The sequence below is a fragment of the Abramis brama genome (assembly GCF_963993115.1).
Source record: "Abramis brama genome assembly, chromosome: 8".
Classification (NCBI taxonomy): Eukaryota; Metazoa; Chordata; class Actinopteri; order Cypriniformes; family Leuciscidae; genus Abramis; species Abramis brama.
Window position 1 is genome coordinate 8,007,336 of NC_139970.1, and position 22,905 is coordinate 8,030,240.

The window sequence follows — 22,905 nt, forward strand, 5'->3', positions numbered from 1 at the left end:
ATTGAGGCCTTGATGGCAGTCTATGGTCTAGCCTATAAGCCTGAGTGACATATATACTGTAATCAGCATGGTCATGATTGCATGATCTTCATAAAAAATTATGATAGCCTAAAAAAAATAAAACTGCTTAAAAAAACTGCTTTACAACATTGGGTCTTAAGTGGCTTGGAAATGCCAAAAAAACAAACAAAAAAAAAACACTAAAACTGTTTTTTAAACCTAAATCGCCAGGTAAACTCCGAATGACACGACAGACAGCACTTTCCATCAAGTTCTCCACATCTCCAATAGTGTAAAGGAAAGAGCCACTCGCAAATAATCTTAGGGTACAGTTTGTGCTGTAGCCTAGTTAAAGCTCCGACAAGTCGAAAATAAATGTGCGTTTCCAACAAATTAATAATGTAAACGACAATCTCACGAGTCACGAGAAAAAAATATATCTCTCAGAAAGTGCACTACCGCGCTTCCCGTATCAGCTCCGCTTATGAAGCCGGGATCTAATCCTGTTAACATGAAACAAGCTGCTCCCGAGCAGGTTTAAGATTGCGCACCTGTTGCTATGACAGCAAGTCCAGGATGAGCTTCGAAGAACCAAACAATCCAAGATCATGCCAAATCGCCAACAATCAAATCCAGCTAACTGAGTTAGCGACGTACGAAGAACGGGCCCCTGGTAGCAACACACACTAAATATAACGTTGATCGGACCAAGACTGACTGAACAGACGGAACTTAAATACAAACACAGATTACACTGATTAACAATACACAGGTGATACAGATGACGATGATGACTAAACAGGTGATACAACTGAACTGATAATGACAGTAACCATGGAAACGTTGGAGTGGCGGGAAAATAACAAAGGAAAACAGGAACAAATCAAAACACAAAGCGAAAGTCCAAACATACACTGACATGTGACAGTACCCTCCCCCTCCGGGCTCGGGATCAGACTCAGGAACAGACTCGGGCTCGGGAACAGACTCGGGCTCGGGATCAGACTCAGGAACAGACTCGGGCTCGGGAACAGACTCGGGCTTGGGAACAGACTCGGGCTCGGGAACGGGCATCTTGCGCGTGTAGTGCGTCACCTTAAGTTGCACACATGCATCAACAGTCAAGCGATCACAAGGGGGGCAGAGCATGTTGTTCATGTGTGAGAATATTTGCTCGCAGAGTTATGTCGAAATGCAGCCCATGTTTCGAACATGTTCAAAGCAGTTTGTTCTGCACTCTGCAAGTCAGAGATTTAGCTCGTTGAAGTGGCCTGTGTTATCGCTGAGAATCAAGTTTCGAGTTCAGAGTAGACTTGGCCTTTTTCAGCCAGGAAAGTTTTAATACTAAGCAGCCAACAAACCTTTCTAGAACTTTACCACAGCTTAGCCAGCTTACCGTCGAGTGGAGAGGAATATCTTTGGGCGTGCAGTCCATTTCCTCGAGAAGGGACTGGAACTGTCGATGCGTGAGGGAAGATCGCTTAACTATAAAATTGACAATCTTCACAACTGTAGCCATAACTTCATTAAGATCTGAATTTGACATTTTTATTGGTGTATTATGCAGTGTAATTTCATATCCTTTCATATCCAAATATCCTTTCTGTTTGCCGACCATGGCGGGAGCTCCATCTGTCGTCATTACAAAAGAAATTGCAACATCAACCCCTCCCTCAAAATGCTCATTGAAACTTCAGGAGGTACCACCAGTTGTGTCAGTCATTGGTTTTTAGGGAACAGAGTTCCTCTCTTACATTCGAATCACAATATATTACCATGACTACCAAATGCGGTATGTTGTTTATGTCCACGATCTAAATACCATTGCATTTTTTCAATCCAGCTGTTTGCAGCTCACTGACATTTTCTGCCATTTCTTCTATGCGTCGCTGAACAGTTCTGGCTGACTCTGGGATATCTTTAATTCTAGATTTGACAGTCTCTTTGTTAGACAAGCCATCAAATAAAACATCTGCGCTAGAGAGGAAAGCATCCTTAATGTATTCTCCGTCAGTGAACGGCTTTCCTTGTTTCACAATGCAATAAGCAATTTGGTAACTTCAGAAGCTGTATAGATCTAACAAAAACATGGAAAGTGCTGGTTTGCTTTTCATAATCGGACACAGCACGTCTGATGGACTTGGCCCTGTCTGCCTGATTTTTGAAGGATTTCTCATGTTTAGTTTCAAAGCGCCGCTTAACACAGGATGTGAGGCACACAATATTTTCTAAACAAACTGCAAAAGGCATGATCTTAAAAAAATAAATAAAAAAACATTCTTCTCTCCAAGACGGCTGAAATGACTGAACTGTTCGAACATACATTTGTGTCTACTTCTGCGTCACTATTTGTCATCCTTGCCTGAACTTCAGCACCGTGGGGAATGCAAAATGTACAATCGCTGACATGTGACGTAAGTAAATAAGTAACTTGATTTTGATGAAGGATTAATAGGTAATTTGTCATGCGAATCTGACCAGGACTTAAACATTTCTTAAACTAAATGAATAATTAATTAAACTAAATTAATTAAATTAATCTAAATGTTAATTTTGTAATAAATATAACATTCATCTTCATGTGCTAAGGTTGCCGACCCCTGGAATATCCTATCGATGCACTATGATTTAAAGCATTTTCTAAATGTAAAGGGGTGCAGATGTACATGATTGGATAGATGCAGAGATGTTCAGTTCAGCTGGAGTAACAGTGTGTTCTATTTGTACTGGGAAGCTGCAAATTCTCACCCCTCAAGTTGGAGTTCCAACTTGGAAACTCTGAGGAAGCACAACAACCCTTACTTCAGAATCAAAGAGCACATCATCCTCAGCACATCATCTGGAACAGTCGTAATATATTCTTTATTTGCACATCTGTTTGTCTATGTCTCAACAAACTCAGTGGTGCACACAGTACTATCCATCTTCTGTGGACATGATACTTTGGCATTATCTGTGCAATATACAGCCTTTTATGTGTTTGTAATCTAAAAGAGCAAGCACAACAAAGGTTTGTCTGAACATAAGGCGTGAACACAGAAACGGAACGCGTGAACTACATCCTACATCCGACTTCGGAGGCAAGTTGAATGCAGCATAATAATCAGCCTTCCTGATTTAAATGATGGAGATTATTGATGAATAACCTGTTTCTCAGGTTAGAAAAGGATTTATCAGTAAAGTTTTACAGATTTCATCGAGGTACAGCAGGTCATGCACACGGATGTCATTAATGCACAGGTGACCTGTTATCTTTACCTGACATAATCATCTGTGAACACTTTTTGCCAGAAAATGAAGCAGAACAGCTGCATAGTTACTAAAGCTAATTTTAATGCTCGATGTGTAAAGGTGTCTGCTGCCACATACACACACACACGCACACACACACACAGGTCTTGTGTGTTTAATTAGCATAATTAAACTCTTATTGAGCTTAAGAGAGGTCATCTGTAAGTGGCCTTTAGCTAATGAGAGAGACAGAGGCATTAAGGGACAGACAGATCAGCTGCACACACACACACACACACATAGAAGGAACTATATATGTGTGTGTTTTGGAGAGGTGGGTCTGTAAGGTTCAGCTCTAAGCACATGTATAATTCATATAGCTCTTTCTTTACCTTGATTGACAGCTTGCCCCCTAAAACCCCTCTTCCACAGACCCACACTTACACACGCCAGTCTTTACCCTGCACACCTTATCAGACACATGCATACTGAGACAGAGGATCAGCCCCCTCCTATCACTGGGGCTGGACCGGGTTCATGACGTGTGTAACTGGTATAGGAATGGGACAACAGGGCTGATGGCTGTGCATAATGACGTGCACCTGACATTCATGGATCTCATCACTGCTGCCTTAAATTCAGTTTGGCATTTCTCCCAGAAGGGAGAAGGCCAGACCTCATTCAATGTTATAGAATGACAGCCTTCTTTTACATCATACATCAGATCAGATCCCCTGTTGCTTTGACTTCAAAATTGCAACTTCATCATTACAAATGTGTAATTACAAATATAGGTAAATACTGTACATGACATGCGAGTTTCTATAAACTCGAGCATATTCTTTTAAAGTCCTTAAGTATTCTTTTTTTTTAAATGTGCTAAAATGTACTTCTTTTTTACAAGGGGTGTTTGATGTTTGATACATAAAATGCAAAATATTCCTCCAGCTGTCAGCATCCTGCGTCCTGTTGTTTGTCTCTGGGCCTCTAGAGGTCACCTGTGTTCCCCTCTGCCTTAGTTCTTCCTCGTGTGTCCTTGTTAGGGTTATCCAGGTCACCTGTGCCTTGTTTCCACTAGAGTATTTTAGCCGTGTTTTTTTCCCTTGTTCCTTGTTCCTTGAGGTTTTTGAGTCTTGGCTATGCATCTCCTGCTGTGTCCCACCAAGTCCTCCCAAGCTATCCCAAGTAAGGTGTTCTTAGTTATTTTATTTTGTTTTTCTCCCCTCGTGGAGTTATTTTATTTCTCTCTTGTGATTCTTTGCAGTATCACTACTGTTAGTAATACCTCTTTCTGAGAAGATTTTTTTTTTTTTTTTTGGCTTGCAAAGTACCCTTTTTTTTTTCTTTTTTCTTTTTTATAAATCGCCTGAAGTATTGCATTGAGTGTTTCGTTTGGGTCCAACATTACCTCCTCTGTGGCTAAGTGGTAGATCCCTCAACTCACCACACCTGAGACCAGAGTTCGAGCCACATTGTGGACACGCCTATAGGCGCACATTACTAACGCGCTCTTCAAAAAAATACTGCGCAATTCAGTTCACCATGGTGCAGGGCGTGAAAATAATAACTGCATCGCGCTGAAACTAGCAAAAAACACTTGCGCTGCATTGCGCCGGGTGTATGATATTGGGCCCATAGAGCATTGTAGCATTTAAATATGTAGGGCCCATAGAGATCGAAGCACACATCAGGTTGCTAAAAAGTACCTGTGTGTTCATACAAAATACTTTTTCTAGTCATATTAATTGTAAGTATTTCTTTATATTACAGTAGATATTTAACCAGTGACAGATTATTTTTGGAGACTCCCAAAAGCGGAGAGCATATATATATATGCTCCAGCATCCCCTGCAAATCTTCTTTTTTTGTGTGTGTTTGCCCTTCCTTACAGCTTGCATAAATGTTTGAAACGGCATGTGGTTCAATCAGTAATAACAGAATTTGCATTTTGGTGTGAACTGTTCCTTTAAAGCAAATTCTAATTCTGTTTCTCTCCTACACTAGATACTAAGTTCTGTCATGAAACTCTAGATGGCGTAGGCTGATCGGCCCTTAACTCAATTTGCTTGCAATCGCATCATTCTCTATAGGGCACAGCTGATTGGTTCCTGCTGTATCAGTAACCAATGAGATCACTGCTCAACCTTCAAATACTTGGTCAGCATTTGCTGTAGCAGTTGCAGCACTTTCAGAAACCCTCCACCTTCCCCAGCTCCACCTGTATAGATCTGCTACAAGAAATTCATGTATGTTTTATTGTACAGCAGCAGAATATCTGTTAATGTAATGGCAGTAGCAAGTCCCGTACTTGCAGCAGCAATAACAGCAGATCTATTCCACCAAGAACAAACATATCAACATTGTCATATCCATTTCTATGCCAAATGCACTGAGAGTAGTCATGACATAAATTACAATCATGCACATACAAAGTATATCTCTAATATATACTGACACATCTACAGTGTAGCTCTATAAAAAAGGAAATATATTTAGGAAACTAAGTCTATAATAGAGTGCTAATGTGTCTAAACTTTGTAAGTCACAATGAAAGGACAGGACGTATGAACGTGTGTGTGTGTGTGTCACAGTCAGTCTGTGCTCAGGGAGATGCAGCTGGTACCAGAGTCAGTGTCTGTGGGTCTGCAGGCAACATTTATTTTTAACTCTCTTTCTCTCATACACACACTCATATTGCTATGTTCAGAATTCATTTGTAATATATCTCATTGCTAAATTTGCATTTCCTTGTGAAAAAGATGTACACTTTAGCATACTTTTTATGGAAATGAAGAACATACTGAGTGTGTGTGTAGAACTAAATGTAATGTTTTCAGACACTTAGTTGCATGATAATTGCAATGAAAAGAAAATGTATTATACTGATTCACGGTGGTTGCAGGAAGGCAAACACAGACGAAGATAAGAAATCCAAAATTACAGGTTTAATGGTAATTCTGGCAAACAGACGATCAGGTAGCAACACACACTAACCAAGACGGTGAACAGACGCAACACACACTAACCAAGACGGTGAACAGACAAGGACTGACTGAAAAGGAAGAACTTAAAGGAACACAAACTAGGTAACAAGCAACACAGCTGAACAGAATGAAAAACATTTAAACGACATTTTGGTGATCAAAGATGAGTTTTAAAAGGATAAAATGATTGACTCTACAGGGGGACTTTAATATTTACAGTGGTTTGTGAATGTAGACGCTTTAGTACCAAATAATTTATCAGGAGCGTTTATGCTGGGATGTGCGGCGACACGTAACTTGAAACGATTTCAAAGAAATCTATTTAAATGTTTTTAAAGGGGAAGCGCATATCCTCAGAGTGTTGGTTCCCCCGCATATGATCAGAAAATTCATATTTTGTGTTTTGTTATTGTTTTAATATATAACTTAGTCTATTTCAATTATATTAGGCTAAATACGGGATGTTATTGTTTTGGTGAATGTTTGTTTCTCAGATCATAAAAAAGAGTGCCCTCCTATGAAAACGAAATGCCCTCCCCCCAATCTATATGTTCTGGTGACGGCACTGAGTACAGTTTAAAAATATATATTCTTTTAAGATTTTGAAGTACACTACAAGTGTACATTCATTAGAAATAAGCACACTTCTTTTTCACAAGGGATGGTTGCAACTTTACTTATTATTCATTTCTTACTTCCCTCAGATCTGACCTCAAGTCAAATATCATTCCTCATAATATTAGCACTTAATATGCATTTAATTAATTCTGGCTCTGTATTCATGTTAACACATTGAACATGAATAAGGAATATTCCAGCTAGAATTTAAACATTATCTTGTCTATTTTAGATTTATCAGCTCATGTATCGTGACACTTTCATAAGAAACATCATGTAATGAAACACTGAAGCCTAGATAAAAAAAAATAAAAAAAACCCTGACAGCTAAAATGACTCCTGTAACAGATTTTGGCAATAATCATCAGTTGCATCTGGAATTTAAAGTCTGAAACACATATTAAAACCAATTTTCTGACAGAAGCAGCTAGAGAGTAAAATTAAAAAAGGGAAAGAGAGAGAGAATGAGAGTTAGCTTGAGGATGGCATGGGCATCAGTGATGATGGTTAAGGATGATGGGAAATTCCTGAGGTTACACACACACACACACACACACACACACTTACCCAGCGCGTGAAGTGTGAAGTTAGTGGTCCAGTGAGAGCCCTGGGGGTCGCTGCTCTTGATGACAGATCACCCAGAACTCCATAACAGCTCATTATGTAAAAGCCTCATGAATAGAGATGTGACGGGCAGAGCGCAGCTGTGAAGATCGAGGCAGAAAAGGACAGAAGATGGGCGCTTCAGCATCTCAGATTTATTTCAGCATTATCAGCCATAATTCAGTCGCCATGATGAGCTGCCTCAGGCTGAAACGCCTCACGCTGGACAGCAGATATAAAAAAAATGCACACAAATCACATGATGTATGATTATAACTGAAAAAAGCACATGATGTGTGGAATTAAATACCAAGAGAGTGAAAGGGATGGAAAAAAGCTGGGGTTTTTTGGTCCAGGTTTGTATAATTAATACAGAGATTGTCCCTTCATTATTCAGATTAGTGGTTCATAAACTGTTACAATAAATATGTTAATAATTAAATATTATTATTTGCACAGTACAAATAATGTAATCTGTGATATAATGTACAACGTAAAATATGTAACATGAATATTGTGTTTTTGCTTCCGTCATGTTTGCCTGTGTGCCCAGTCATTTGACCCAGTTTCCCAGTGTGTTTGATTGTTGTATTCAGTTCACCTGTTGTTGTTTAATTTAATATCTCATTAGTTCCTTGTTTAGTCTAGTATGTATACTCCTTGTGTTCCTGCAGTCTCTGTCCTGTCTCCGACAATTCATCCAAATGCAGCAAAGTACATACTAACCCAGCATACAATATTGTGTTTAAAAGACGCTTATAGCCGTCCAAACACAGCCCAGACATCTAGGCTAAAACAAGCAAAATTTGGGCAGTCAGAGAAATTTGAATAGACATTTAAACCATAGCTCAAGAATAGACTAGTCATCAACTAGATAAAGAAATTAAATGAGTAAAGAAATTAAACCAAACACCTTGTAAGCACTGATTACTTTGCTTACATGATGGAATACCATACACCTCGTAAGTTATTTTGGCAAAAACGACATGTAACCAAATTTGCGTTATTCTGGCTAGAAGTGGGTTACTCATAGCCAGACTTTATCAGGTCTATAGTAAACCCAGACAGTGAAATGACGGCTATCACTTGCTGGGAAGGAAGACCATCAAGGAGGCTAAAAGGCAGTACAAATAGAGAAAATTGAGAGCTTTTACTCTACTTCTGATGCTAGGTGGATGTGGCAAGGCCTCAACACATCACAGACTATAAGAGCACTTCAGATGTAACCAGCTCCAGTCACCCTTCCTGAACGACTAAACCAATTTAACGCCCGCTTTGAGACCTCCAGCAGCTATACACAGCCATTCACACAGCCAGATCGCACAACCTAGCTGAAGTACACAAAGTCTTAAGGATAATTAATACTCGCAAGGCAGCAGGCCCGGATAACATCCCTGGACGGGCCCTCAGGGCATGTGCCTCAGAGTTGGCTGATGTTCTCACCTCCACCTCCAATCTTTCACTCTCACAGGCCACGGTCCCCCACCTATTTTAAGACTACCAGCATTATTAGTTCCCAAAAAGAGCAAAGTGACCTGTCTGAATGACTACAGACCAGTTGCACTTACTCCAACCATTATGAAGTGTTTTGAGAGAGTGGTTCTGACCCACATTCAGTGTACCGGAAATACTGGATTCCTTACAGTATGTCTACCGCCCAAACAGATCTAGTTCAGACACTATCTCAGCAGCCCTGCATATAACCCTCTCACATCTCGAAAACAAAGACACATAGGGCCCTATTTTAACGATCTGAAACGCAAGTGTCAAAGCGCAAAGCGCAAGTAACTTTGTGGGCGGGTCTTGGCGCTGTTGCTATTTTCCCGGCGGAATAAATGACTCTTGCGCCAGGCGCAAATCTAAAATGGGTTGGTCTGAAGAGCTTCATTATTCATAGGTGTGGTTTGGGCGTAACGTGAAATAAACCAATCAGAGCGTCATCTTACATTCCCTTTAAGAGCAGACGCGCTTTGTTCTAAAGCGGATTCCTATTATAACGGCGGATTTGCCAGACGCGCGCCAGGAGCGGTTCACAGCCGAGGAGAGCGACGCTCTCGTCAGGGACGTTGGGGATGGAGAAACCCACCCAAATTAACTTCGGTTAAAAAGGCGTATGATAATTTGGGTAAATGTGTAAGCTAGATGTATGCTTTTATAATAAATTGTCTATCTATCTATCTATCTATCTATCTATCTATCTATCTATCTATCTATCTATCTATCGTAATAATGTATGATTTGCAAAAATGAAAACTGCTGCTTCTGTGTAGATGAGAGAATCAAAGTGTATGCGCGTTGTGCACACGCTACATTGATTATGGCCAAGCATGCACCCTTACAATAGCATATGAATAACATGCGCAACGCGCCACTGACTTTAAACTATTTTTTCCTGGTTAGTGGCGCAATTGTTTTCTAAACCTGCAAAATAGCATGAAGGAACGTTTGCGCCGGAACACGCCTCCTTTTTTGCGCTGAACCGCCCAGGGAGCGCAAGTTCATTCCCTAGTTTAGCGACGTGCTTCTGTGGAGGGAAAAGCGCGCTTTGCGCGGGTGCAAAATAGGAATGATACATGCGTCGGTGTACAAAGTCAATTGCGCTGGGTGCAAGATAGGGCCCTTACACTTTTTTTTCATGGACCTGCCAGCCATCCAGCTGCTCTGTCTGGAGCAGCAGGGAAAAAGTCTCGAGGACCACACAAGGATATTTTTAGACCTGGCTTACCGCACCAACTTCCCCGACCACTTGCTGTGTGTTTTTTATTATTCCAACCTGCACAAGGTGGTCCAAGGTACACCTGCCCGTGGATGGTCCTTGAGAGGACTTCACTGCATTCGTGAGATGCTGGTGAACAATAACTCCCCGTTCATCATCGGCATGGCTGAGGACCACACCAGCCCCTCTCCACATTCAGAGACCAGCCATCCACCTTTGGATTTGCTAGAGCCCACCGCTGACTATGGAGTTCAGCCCTGCTGTGATGGATGAGCCAAAGCCAGCAGAGAAGACGGAAAAGTACATTGCCCTGGAGCCTGAACCCTACAGAGTGTTTGACCAGGTGGGCAAGCCGGCAACACCGTGCATCACTAAAGTTCAAGGGCATGGAGGGAAGCCCCGCCCACAACCCCGCCACTGTGGATATTAATAACATGACAACTGGAAATGGATTGGAGGAATTTTTTGGAGGTATTTAAGTAAGTAATACCTTTTAAGCTCATTTTTTCATTGGTCCCATATAGTTCAGAGTTTCCTGTGTCTCCTGAATTTCCTGTATCTCCATAGTGCCCGCCCAGCCTCCCTCTACTGCCTCCTCCTACAGCCAGTTCCTCAGCCCTGCCTTCGCTGGTTCCCTTCAGCCCCTCTGCATCTCCTACACCATTCTGGGTGGATCTGCCTCGGAGCTTCAGGTCACAAGCTTCTCCCAGTATGAAGGATCCCCTGGCTCCGCTTCCACCTCAGGGCCCATAGCTCCACCTCTGCCTTTCGACCCATCGTCTGCCTTAGCTATCCCATCTCTCGGCTCCACCGGAAACCATCGTCCTGACAGCTCCACCGGGCTCCCTCATCCCACCAGCTCCGCCTTGGTCAAACGTCGTCCTGCCTGCATCTTTGGCTCCGTCTTCCCCCTGGTTCCACCTTGTTGCTGACGTTGTGTGGGCTCTTTGGCCCTTTAGCTCCACCTGGGTCTCCATCTCCAGTGGCTTCTTCTCCATCGGTCGTCCCTAGGGTGTCATCTGTCATCTGCCATCTACCATATCTACCATGGCTCCCCTCCCCTTAACTCCGCCCTGGAGATTCATCCTGGCTTGACCTCAGTCTGGTTTAGTTCTTTCCTTTGATGTCTTTACTGAAGCATATATTTGTGTGTGGTCTGTACAAAGATAAATAATTACAATAAGTAAATAATACAGACTTCAGATCCAAATATTTAACAATACATGTTGTGTCAATTCATGGTTACAAGTTGTACTGAGCACTCCAGCCTAGATTCACCCAGGACACTCAGAGCACTCCCAAACTGCAGGGGGCAACCATGCAACCGGAGTTGGTGGAACCAACTTCTAGGAAGTGCTCTTGGGACCATATTTACCTGCGCACCCACAGGGAGTGCATGGCATTGAAATGCTTGGTAAAAGCTCAGTTGGCCCTCTCACCGGTTCCTGAAAAAAGATACTATGACCACAGCTCCTGATCATCCAAAGACGCAACTGGTAGGACAGAATGTGTATGAATGTGTTGAGTTCATGCTTCTACAGTATATGACTTTTGCTTGGTGAAACGTGCAATTTAAATTAAATAGTGAAGACTTTATTATGTGAACGTAGAACTTGACAGAAGTAACGTTACTCTAAGCATGTGTATTGTTTAATTATTATATGTTTAATTATGGGATCATGTGTATTGTTTAATTATTATATAAGTTTAATTATGGGATTGGTATTTTAATTATTAACTATTAGAGATCCTAGGTTAATCTAAATTACTTTGTTTGGTTTGGTTTGAGGATTCAGTAACATTTATTTATTATTACTTTGAGAAAGTGGTATTGAGATTTATTTGTAACTAATTCATGTTTTTGTTTGTGTATCTTAAAGGTTATCAACCTATTCTGTTCCATCCCAATCTATCAAACCATCTTTAAGAAAATAAAAAATCATAAAGTGATTTGAGTTGTCCTTTGCGTTCATCAGAGATAAAGCAGTTTTCAAGTTTGGGCAGAGCTGTGGTCAGTCAGAAAACACACAGAACTTGACAATACAATATAGTAAACACAGATGGTAACTTAGCTTGCTGTAGACGGATGTATGGTACTTTGCAGATGGTGGATGTGAGGTGATGACTGGTGAAGCTGGATTGGGAAGACGGATGATGGCGGATGGGCGATGGAAGACAGGATACTGAAGGGGTGATCTCTGGTGAGGAATAGCAGGGAAGGATTCAGGTAGGTGGTCGGTGTGTAACTGACAAGACCAGACAATGATGGGGAGGAAAGTGACTGAAGATATACGGTGTGATAATGAGGGTGATGACTTGCAGGTGCAGGTGATAGAGGAGTGTGATCAGGTTTGAGCCAGGGAGGATGATGGGAAGTGTAGTGCTGAGGGTGACTGAGCCTGAGGGTGACTGAGCTGGTGACTGTGAAAGTACTTCCCCCTCCTGGAAAGCGCGACCTCGCGTGGATAAGGTCAAGTGGGGTGGGAGGGTGGGCACCCTGGAGGCTGGCTAGGAGTGTCTTAGGGTTAATGACGGGAAGATTTAAGGGAAGGGTTAACAGTTCGGGAGACCAGGACGGATCGGCCTTTATGGCTCTGCCGATGTTACCAGGCTTGGTCACTATGGCCGGGGACGTATAGCCCCCCCAAATAAATTCTCCTGGGCAGAGCTATGGGTTTCTGGGCCGGAGAGAACTCGGGGACTGAAGGCCTTTCTGGACACTGGACGAGGACTGGAGTTGTCTCTGGACACTGGACGGGCACTGGAGTCGTCTCTGGACACTGGACGGGAGATTCGGGCGCTGCGGCGACCATCTTAACTGGGGGTTTAAGCGTGGTGGCGGCCATCTTGACCGAGGGCTCACTGAATTGTATGTATGTGTACCTTTTTTTTTGAGTTTTCCACTGAGCCTATGTTGGCTCATCAAGCTTATTACACGTTATAGGAGAAGGCATCATAGGATAAAATGCTGTTATGATCTTGGCAAAGGGTTGTACAGAGTATTAAATGAAGGGCTGCCAATAATTGTGGAATACATATAGTTCAGAAAAAATATTTATTTTATGATAAGCTTTTTTCCCCAATCTTTTTAGCCTATTTAAGGTTAGATATATTTGTGAATATTTTGAATGAATATTTTGAATGACTTTCCATTCATTCTTTCTCCAAATCACTTCTCCTATGTAGGGCCCTGTTGCATTTCAGATATGACAATCCTGCTCACATGAACTCTCATTCATCCAGTACATTATCTCTCTCACATAATCGAATGCTTACAAACATAATACACACCTACAACGAAGCATGGTGACACAATAATTCATTTACACACACATACACACAGAGAGAGCGAGAGGGCGAGAGAGAGAGAGAGAGAGAGAGTTGGAGAGCGCCCAAACACTGGGCAGCAACAGCTCATAAAAATTACATGAGACGATTTAAGAAGGTAAATGTCAGCAGGAACTAAAGAAACACTCAGAAAACTCACTCTCAGACGCACACATCACACACTGAGTTTTAGATAAGCTTAAATGGCAGAAAGTCTCTTACGTACTCTGGGTTTTTGTGTCTGTTTTGCTTGTTGACAGTTCTGCAGATGAGGATGGAGATGTGTGTCCTATTGATTGACAGCTGTCATCTCTTAGCAGATAAAAGGCCTCAGAACAGCTTCACATGTTACCACATCATTTACTGCAATACAGCAGACCTCATTAGCTCGTTAGAGGGCATGTGTGTGTTTAAAATCTTTCAAAAGTCCTGTTAATGGCCGGGGGTTTTGAGAATTGATCTTCAGTGTACTTGCATCCACCACTTAAACATAATTTTTTTATACTTCAGAACATTTCAGAACATTGACTGTTTTTATGGTGCTTTTTTTAAAGTTATTTTTTAATTATTGTGACATGTATAATGTATCTGCTTGATCTGATTTTATATTGTTGTATTGTGGTTACTCTTTTGAAAAAGAAGTGCTTGGCTGTTTCTCAATATGCGTTCTTAAGTGATCTTGCGTCCTTGTGTTCTCGTTCTACACCATCATTAACCGTCGAAGTTCAATTCCAATACTCAAGAACGCAAGTACAGAAGACGCATGAAAGTGCCCAGATGTGTTCTTGATATCGAGGATGCGTCGAATGCAGACTTGAGAGAATCAATGTGTGAAAGTAAAAATGTGTGTTAATAACTGTACGTAATTGTACCCTCATACATTCTTCTTTTGCACGCCACCTAGAGTAAGACAAACAAATGATTAGATTTCCTCTATTCAGTGCTGAATGTATTTAGAAGAGACCAAATCTAACGGTGTACTGTGTGTGTGTGTGTCTCTTTAGCATGTGTTAGAGGGGAATGCTTGCCCTTTAACCTCTGATTGGCTGCGGCGTGCAGCGCATTAGAGAGAAAGGTATAATGAGTGATGGACAGCATGTGTATGTGTGTTGGACTGCATTGCAAGTGCCTTCAGCTCAGGCTACCACATTTATCTTTACATATAGCCCATGAAGGGTCACTAGAAGCCCTTTTCTCGTGATACCCTTAAAATGTACCATTGTTTTACTGTAGTATCTTGTAGTATTATTTTTGTGGAATTAGTATTTTGCTGGAAGGGAATATGTTTAATTTTTAATGAAGTATGATTGTTCTTATAGTTTCTAAATGTGCTTAGACTGCTATTAATAAGGACCCATTTAATGGGTCTAATTTCTTACACCTCAGTTTAAGTATGTTACAAGGACAGTGCAGAGTCTTTTCATTTGTCTTTATTTTTTACACTTCACAAAATAGAACATTTTCTTTCATGTGTCCTCATGTCTGGGGAGACAAGGGTCTCAAAAACATGCTTAACATTGAAGAATCAGGTTAATACTTTAATGAAATTTCTATAATGAGAACTGATTAAAAGTTGCATTACTTATATTTGGGGTTGCAGAGACCACATATATAAAAATGAATAAATGCAAAGACTTTTCTCTGACTGATTTCTGCACACTGTAAACACACAGATGCCAGATGTTTATTTGGATTTCTTTTAACAATGTTTTTTTTTTTTTCTGGGGTCAAGTTGTTCAAGTTGGTCAAGATGGGGTTGCCAACCGTTCCGTATAATACGGAATCGTTCCGTATTTGACACATAAAAGTCTTGTTCCGTATTGAACTGATACGGAACGCACTTTGTTCCGTATTTTTGAGAATAAATTCAGTGCAAATCCATGACAGACACATTATAGCTTCTAATATAGCCTATGTCAGACAGACTATATGAACGAAGACATTTGTATGCTAAGAAAAAGAAAACCCTACGGTGCGGTAACATATACTAATTTCTCCCCCTGTTTGTCTATGATCAGCGTAGCGTTTTAACATCTTGGAACATCATCAGAGAATCCCCTTTTAATTGGTCGTTTCAGTCATGGTGAGTCACGTATCGTAGCAACGATGACGACAAGTGACAACAGCGGGAAATGTAAAAATGATAGCCTTTATATTTCACATCTATGTGGTTCAGTCTTGTATTGATTAGGCCTACTTTGCTATTCTATAAATATATAGGCCTATAAGTTGTATTATAATATGCTATAATGTATGAAATATATTTATATAAATGTATCAATTAGTTTCCACAATATTCACCAGAAGTCATAATTTCAGGGATTATTTTTCAAAATTTTCTTCCGTGGGGGCCAGGCACGGCGTTAGTTTTCGGCGCACCCAAAACTAAAAAAAAAAAAAAAAAAAAAAAAAATCTTAATATATTCTAATTTTGTCAAGAATTATAAAAAATCGTCAATAAGCTCATAATTTGAACTAAAATAGTCTAAATGTTTAGTTTTAAAAAAGCTGGCTATGTCTATTTTGATGTTTCTGCGCAAGTTCAGCAGACAGTGGTTCGGGTTTGATCAGAGCTCGTGAGCGGAGAGCGCATTTCTGAATATTCCGCTCCTCTCACTCATTCCGCAGGGTCGCTCGCTCAACCCAGAATGGCCTGCTGGATCGAAAATATGTGGAGGGCTGCCTCCGACTAATTTTTTTTTTTCTAGTCGACTAGTAGTTGTGGACAAATCGCCCCTTTATATTAATTTAATTACTTAAATAGGCTGGTACAGGATAATAAGCGTTATGACCGCACGCATAAAGCTTGCCACAAAGAACCGGTTAAAGTAATGATTATGAATGTGTCTAAATTAGCAAGGAGACATTTATTTGTTTAGTAATAAACTGGTGTTTTCTGTGTCGCTGCAGAGAGAAATGCACATTTCATATGGATAATCAGAGAGTAGCCTATTTATTTTGGTTTGAATATTTTCGTTTAAAAGTAGACATTTCAAGCTTTCTGTAATAGATAGCCTATATTTCTCAAATCTGTGAGGCACAAGCTGAGTTTCGGCACCCTCCAGTTCACGTGCAATGCAAGTTGTGACGCCTAGCAATGGTATACCTTTAGTGGTAGTATACCTTCAGTTAAGTTATACCTACCTTAAGAGTCTTCGTAGTGCGCTAAGAGACAACGTTATCGGAAACGCAGCCCAGGTATGATGCGTAATGGAGATTCCAAAGCGCTCTTCTTTGGTCAGAACCATGGAGAGCGATCGTGGATATAAGTCGTCCTATGCACCGAAACTTTTAACAATGCAACAAAATTTTTTAAAGAGCATTAAGCTATTAAAATCTATATTATACGCACAGATAATATAACAGTAAGCTTTATTAGTCAATATTTTTTTATTAGGTTAAACAGTGATTGGATAACGTTTTTAATTTAAGGCCCACCCACTATTGGTCTGGCCCATCCAAAACTGGAATCCTGGCGCCGTGCCAGGTGGTGGTGGTGGTGGTTGTGACTGTCCGCCATATTGAAGCAAATGATAAAAACTTTTTCTGCTATTCCTCCAACAAATATTGCCCAATTTTGTCCAAAATCAGCTCAAACGATCTTTGGACCGAGCCACACAGAAATTATTAAACTGATTTTTGATATTCGCTACCGTTCCCGAGATATTTGTCTCAGAATGTGACATTGCCTGTATTTGTTGCCATATGCTATTTAGCTTAGCATGCCAATCAAATACGATGCTAATCAGAGGCTATTCTTTCTAATGTGGATTTTGACTATCAGATTAAACATAATTTATGTTAGTGACCAAGTGATCTTAGATGTCTAATTAGTTAACATGCTGACTAATGCTTCTGTGTGCTCATTCTCACACTGAAGGCTCTCCTTGGCAGCTTGGTGAATCAGTGTCAACTGAATGGTGCAACTTGCTATGCCACAAGCCCATAACCTTTCAGGTCGTCGGATCGAGTCCCGTGTGGGGCAACTTTATAAAATGATGTAATTTAGAGCCAATAGCTGCGGTTCTGCCTTTAAAAGCTCAAGTGTCTTGTAAAATGAAACTAACCGTTGTATGAGTGGCATGCTGTTTAAAGCAACAGGCTATATCTTTGAAGATTGTTTAATTAAATCCAGTGTGTAGCAAACATTAAACCATGTGAATTGTGCAATGTTCAAAATATTCCTATTTAAAAAAAATCATAGCCTACATCCAAACAAGCCCAAAAAATAAAATAGCCATAGGGGCTTGGCCCCCATCTGCTTACAGCTATTTATTATTATTATTATTACACATACATCATTATTTACACATTCAACGACCTAAAACATACCAACAATAAGGTAAATCTCAACAGACTATGAGGGCTAAACAGACTGGATTGTTCTAAGCAGCTTCAGGCGATGTTTAACAGGAGATGTGAGATTGTGTCGAGACTCAGTGTGAGGATGAGCAGTTAAGGTTGATGTCGCTGCATAGAGTGTCAGCAGAGTGTTTGTCCGTGAGACCTAATGATGAAATAAAGTTGCTGTGACGGAGACACTTTGAATGATGTCATTACTGGAGTCTGTGTGTGTGTTTGTGTGTGTGTGTGTTTGCGGAGGGCAGTGCTCCTGCTGACTTCCAGAAAGCCCTCCAATGCAAAACTGGAGTGTGTTTCTCAAAGCCAACTATGGTCGCAAGTGCTGTAGTTACCAGTTGAGTTCAATTAAACTTGCGATCATAGTTGGCTAACGATGCTTTTTGGAAACACACCCCTGGTCTGTTACCCATCTGCTCCTGTGTGTGTGTGTGTGTGTGTGTGTGTGCTGGCAGATGAACTGAGATAAATGAGCAAGGGGGAGAGTAAGAAGGAGAGAGAAAAGTGATGTGAGCCCCCTGGCTTATTTTTCTTTCACTCTGTAACTACCAGCTGTGCCTCTTCACACGATCACGAGGATCAGATCGCACTTACACGGCGCACATACACAGACTAATAAAAGCTTATCAAGGCCCATGTTCGTACACAAACTCCCCTCCAAACTCTAAAATGTGGGGTTCAAATGAATAATCCAAGACAAAACCAGAATAATTCAGGTGTTCTCCGGATTCATTTGAATTCATGGGTTGTGTGAACAGTCATACAATTTGGCTCTTTTGTCAAAGCCAGTAAATCTTTCGGATCAGTCAGAGATGTGTTTTGCACAAACAAATCAAACCAGATTAGCAGAGTGCTCGAAAGACAAGCACCAGGCATTTAATTGCTGGAATTGTGTGTGTTGGGTAAACATGTATGAAAGATTAGTCTGATATTCAAACCCATGGCTGTTTATAAACTAAAAGACATGTTTGTGAGAGCAAAACTCTTGTCTACTGTTCTTCCTCATGCTGGATGTTAATAGCCAGCGGTGTGTAATCAGGCGTTTATGGGGAGCTCATTATATATAACGTGTGTTAAGCCAAGTGTTGGATGGATTAACAGACGCTTTGATGTTGTTTGAGGATGTTTATTAACCTTCTCTTTTAACCATAATGTAAAACATCTGAATGTACAGGCACCAAATACCCACCGAAAAGCAGCTAAACTCAGTTTTTGGTCAGTTTGATTTTCTAAACAACAGTTGTTGGAAATGTTGTTGATGTTCTCCTTCTCTGTCTCTGTGGCCATGATGTTTGGCATGCTCAGTTACCACTGGAGGTCTCAGAAGAACCTGTGTGAGGTCAAACGTCAAGTCCCAGAGTTCACTGCCGAACAACGACACTTCATTAAAATACACACCACAGGTTTGTTATTTGAATACAAATTGAAAACACACCGTAATGCTCCACTGCAGTCAAAGGGTTCAAATAAAGTCATCTGCAGTAGAGCTGCAATTAGGAGTTAAATGGCTAATTCAGCCAAATATATTAAAAAGTCCATTCATTTTTTTTTACTCAACCTCATGTCTTCCAAACCTGCATTACTTTCTCTCTACTGTAAAACCCGAATCAAACAACATTGGACCCTCCTGGCTTTCACTATATGGGGAGGAAAGGCTGAGACATTTTATGACACATCTTTTTTGGGGGGTTACACAGTAGAAAAAAAATCGGTAACACTTTACTTTACTTTGTCCTTGTTACATGTAGTTACTGTAGTAATAATTATAAATTATGCATAATTACATGCAACTAGGCCTAAACCAAACCCGGTAGCACTTTATTTTACAGTCCTGTTCCCCTTGTACATACTATACTTATTATAGTAATTATAATAACTTGGTAATAACTAGTTACTAACACTGAACCTACCCCTAAACCTAACCTTAACCCATGCAGGTACATTATATTATATGATTATTTTATTGATCATTATAAGTACACATACTGTAAAATAAAGTGCAACCCCAAATCTAACCCTTACCCTATCATAAGTGAATTTAGTTTATTATTACATAGTCCTTAAATTCATAATTACACTGTAACACAGACATCTTAAAATAAAGTGTGACCAAAAAAATCATACAGATTTGGAACAACACGAGTGAGTAAATGATGATAGAATGTTAATTTTTGGATGAAAATCCATTACATTTTTTTCATTGAGCTGAAATGCTCAATACTCTTGTCCAGCAACCAGTATTAGACCAAAATAAACTTGTCCATATCTACATAAAACCAATTTATCTAACAGCAGAAATTGTATCACACTAGGGGCTCATGAATGCAGTTTACAGGGCGGAAAATCAATTTGAGCAGAGAACTGTACAGATAATGCTAATGATCATCTAGATGTGGAATCCTGATCACCACCCCGAGCATGTTTGGCTGTTTACAATTTTTAATGTTGCGTTTAATTGGGTATAATATCCAAACACAATACATCATTAAACAGAAAGGTACGAATTCAGACAACAGATTCTCACACGGTTGCAGAGTTCAGATGACCCTTATATTCCCAGCGACAGTACAGACAGGAATGACAGTGGAGTGTGGCGCGGAGAGAGGAGATGCTTGGACAGTCCGTCTGAAACGAAGCGCGTCACAGCTCAGTCTGGATACAGAATGAAGCCAGAGAATGTACTGTATTTGTTGTTGTTTCCTCCGTGCGCCTTTCCGCCGTCGAGTTTGACATAAATCTCGTCGCCAGAGTCCAGGTGCAGCACGGCACTGTTGCTCGCGTAGTCGTAGTTCTGATCGGCGTCTTGCGCGATGGCGCTCGCGCGAACCTGTTCAAATAAACGCACAATGTCATTCAGTGCCATTGAATTCACAGCTCTATTGATAGCCTGTAGTTTAGTAGCAAAATGAGTCGTAAAATGAACCAATCTTCACTAATAAAAAAACTTTCATTTCGTTATAATATTTGTTAGCACAGAGAAATCAATCGCCTGTAGTTGCATGTATTGAGAAATAATCAAAAAGTGCAGGGTTTAGGCCTATAATAATAATAATAATAATAATAAATTAGTAGCATTTTTGTATGACCAATCTGTTTTTCCACACCACGCGATGCATTTGTATCTTCTACCGAACATCCATATAAAACTAATTTGAAACTTGCTCACTGTGGGAATAATTGATTGACTATTTTTGTTTTTTATTTTGTTTTATTGATATACCGTCCGAACTATAAAGCTGTTGCTAAAGCGATTTATGTTCACGAGTTTGTACACGTAACTTTTGTGTTTACCGAAAACACTAGCCTATGTCTATTATGTGAGAAAAATCTTTAAGGCCCTCCATTTTTTTTTTTTTTTTTTTTTTTTTTGACCCCATTTATCATAGGTGATTTAAGTTAAGCCTTAATTAGCATATTTAGTGTTTTGCTCCTGCAAACGTTGTAGAAATACCTGTCCATTTTTACAGAGGTCTGCCCACATGCTTGTCCCGTCCCCTCCGCGCATCAGCACATGGTAGGTGAAGTAGTAAATCCCCGACACCTGACACGTAAACTTGCCAGTTGTGGGATCATAGTGATTTCCGACATTTGTTACTACATCATCAAACCGGAGCACCTCATAGCCTTCATGAGGGTTCTTGAGACCCACGTAAAACGCGATCTTGGTGTTCCCTAACGCTGGACCAACGTCTCCTGTCTCAGTCCTCGCCGTCCCCGATGTGATGCCGGTAAATCCAGGTCTGCCGGAGTCCCCAGGTGGTCCCCTTGGACCAGGTGGACCAGGTTCTCCAGGTGGACCCCTGGGTCCCGGTTTGCCCGGGCGGCCCGGTTCCCCTCTAGTCCCTTGAGCGAAAGATGGTGGGATGGCACTGAGGTCCTGCATCACCTCCAGCGCCGTGGCGCTCGGTTTGGGGTTGTACGGATCACAGATCATCCGGCAGGTGCCTATCATTTCGTAGTGCGCTGAAACCACGGAGGTTTGGACCAGAAGCGGAATTGCGATGACCAGCGCCACGATCATGACGATGCCCACGACCACGCCAATTATTCTCTTGCTGTGGAGCACCCGGGAAGCGCGCGCTAAAAAGTCCGGCTTGTTTTTGGAGGAAATGGTGACACGCACGCTTGAAAGTATGACAAGGAAAAAAAGCTCTCTTTCCTTTAAATGTATATAAAATGCACACACTCCCCTCCGTCCCACCTTCTTGTGACCTCTGGCAGAATAGCACCGTCTGTGCCAGAGATGTCAGAGAAACTATTGGCTTTGGCACGCGCGCTGGAGCGCGAGACGGAGCGGTGGTTGCGCGCAGAGAGAAGACGCACTGACTGACGTAGCAACGCTGTTGCAGTTTGGATAATAATAAACGATGCTGTGATGATAATTTCGCATTTAAGCTATGCATAAATATAGAGATGATCCGAGCGAAACAAAACATATGTTCGCGTTCAACAGAATTGGTTTTCAGCCCCCTTAATTCTCTCTATAGCCTTGCAGTTTAATTATGATAATTGCCATGGTTTAGTTTTAAGATCTGAGCAAATTTGCGTATAATTTTTTTTCATGTAAAAACACTCAAAAATTGGGAACCTAACATCCAAGTTAACTGGATTTATAGTCAAACATATTTAATATCATCGAATCAACCTAAATACTTGAATTTATACCAACAAATGTATGGCTTAAATCAGGTAGAAATAGATCTTTAAGGTAAAAATTGCAGGTTACCACTTTTTAAAGTGTACCATGATATATGAATGTGTTCAGTGCCATGGTATATAAAATTATCACTGTAACCATGGTACCACTACAATACATTTGGAAAACATTAGCATTATAATGCTTTCTTTATAGTAACCTTACAGCATGTTTCCTTCGAAAATGCATGGATACAATTTTATGCAACTTTTTTTTTTTTTTACATTATTTGTTTTGTCATTAACAATAAATTGATAAAGATTTTTCTTTGTTTCTGTTCTTGAAGATGCAGTGGAGTGTCAGTCTAAAAATTACAGAGCTCATTTATATGGAAGAAAATTAAATGGCAGCTTGCTATTTACTTTTTTACT

At 40.6% G+C, this 22,905-nt stretch overlaps 1 protein-coding gene across 1 annotated transcript; it reads right to left on the reverse strand.

Moving 5' to 3' along the window:
- Positions 1-18,943: 18,943 nt before the first annotated feature.
- On the reverse strand, positions 18,944-22,095 carry c1ql2 (complement component 1, q subcomponent-like 2). Its single transcript, XM_084123346.1, has 2 exons — positions 21,290-22,095; positions 18,944-20,665 (listed from the first exon to the last, which is right to left on the reverse strand). Exons 1-2 carry the CDS (start codon positions 21,857-21,859, stop codon positions 20,486-20,488), a joined length of 750 nt encoding a protein of 249 aa, XP_083979472.1. The 5' UTR covers positions 21,860-22,095; the 3' UTR covers positions 18,944-20,485.
- Between the last annotated feature and the right edge of the window lie 810 nt (positions 22,096-22,905).

Coding starts and splice junctions, on each gene's coding strand:
- c1ql2 (XM_084123346.1), bottom strand. CDS start 21,859: ATGATCGTGGCGCTGGTCATCGCAATTCCGCTTCTGGTCCAAACCTCC. Junction 20,666..21,289: donor ACCTCTGTAAAAATGGACAG/GTATTTCTACAA, acceptor TTATTTGAACAG/GTTCGCGCGAGCGCCATCGC.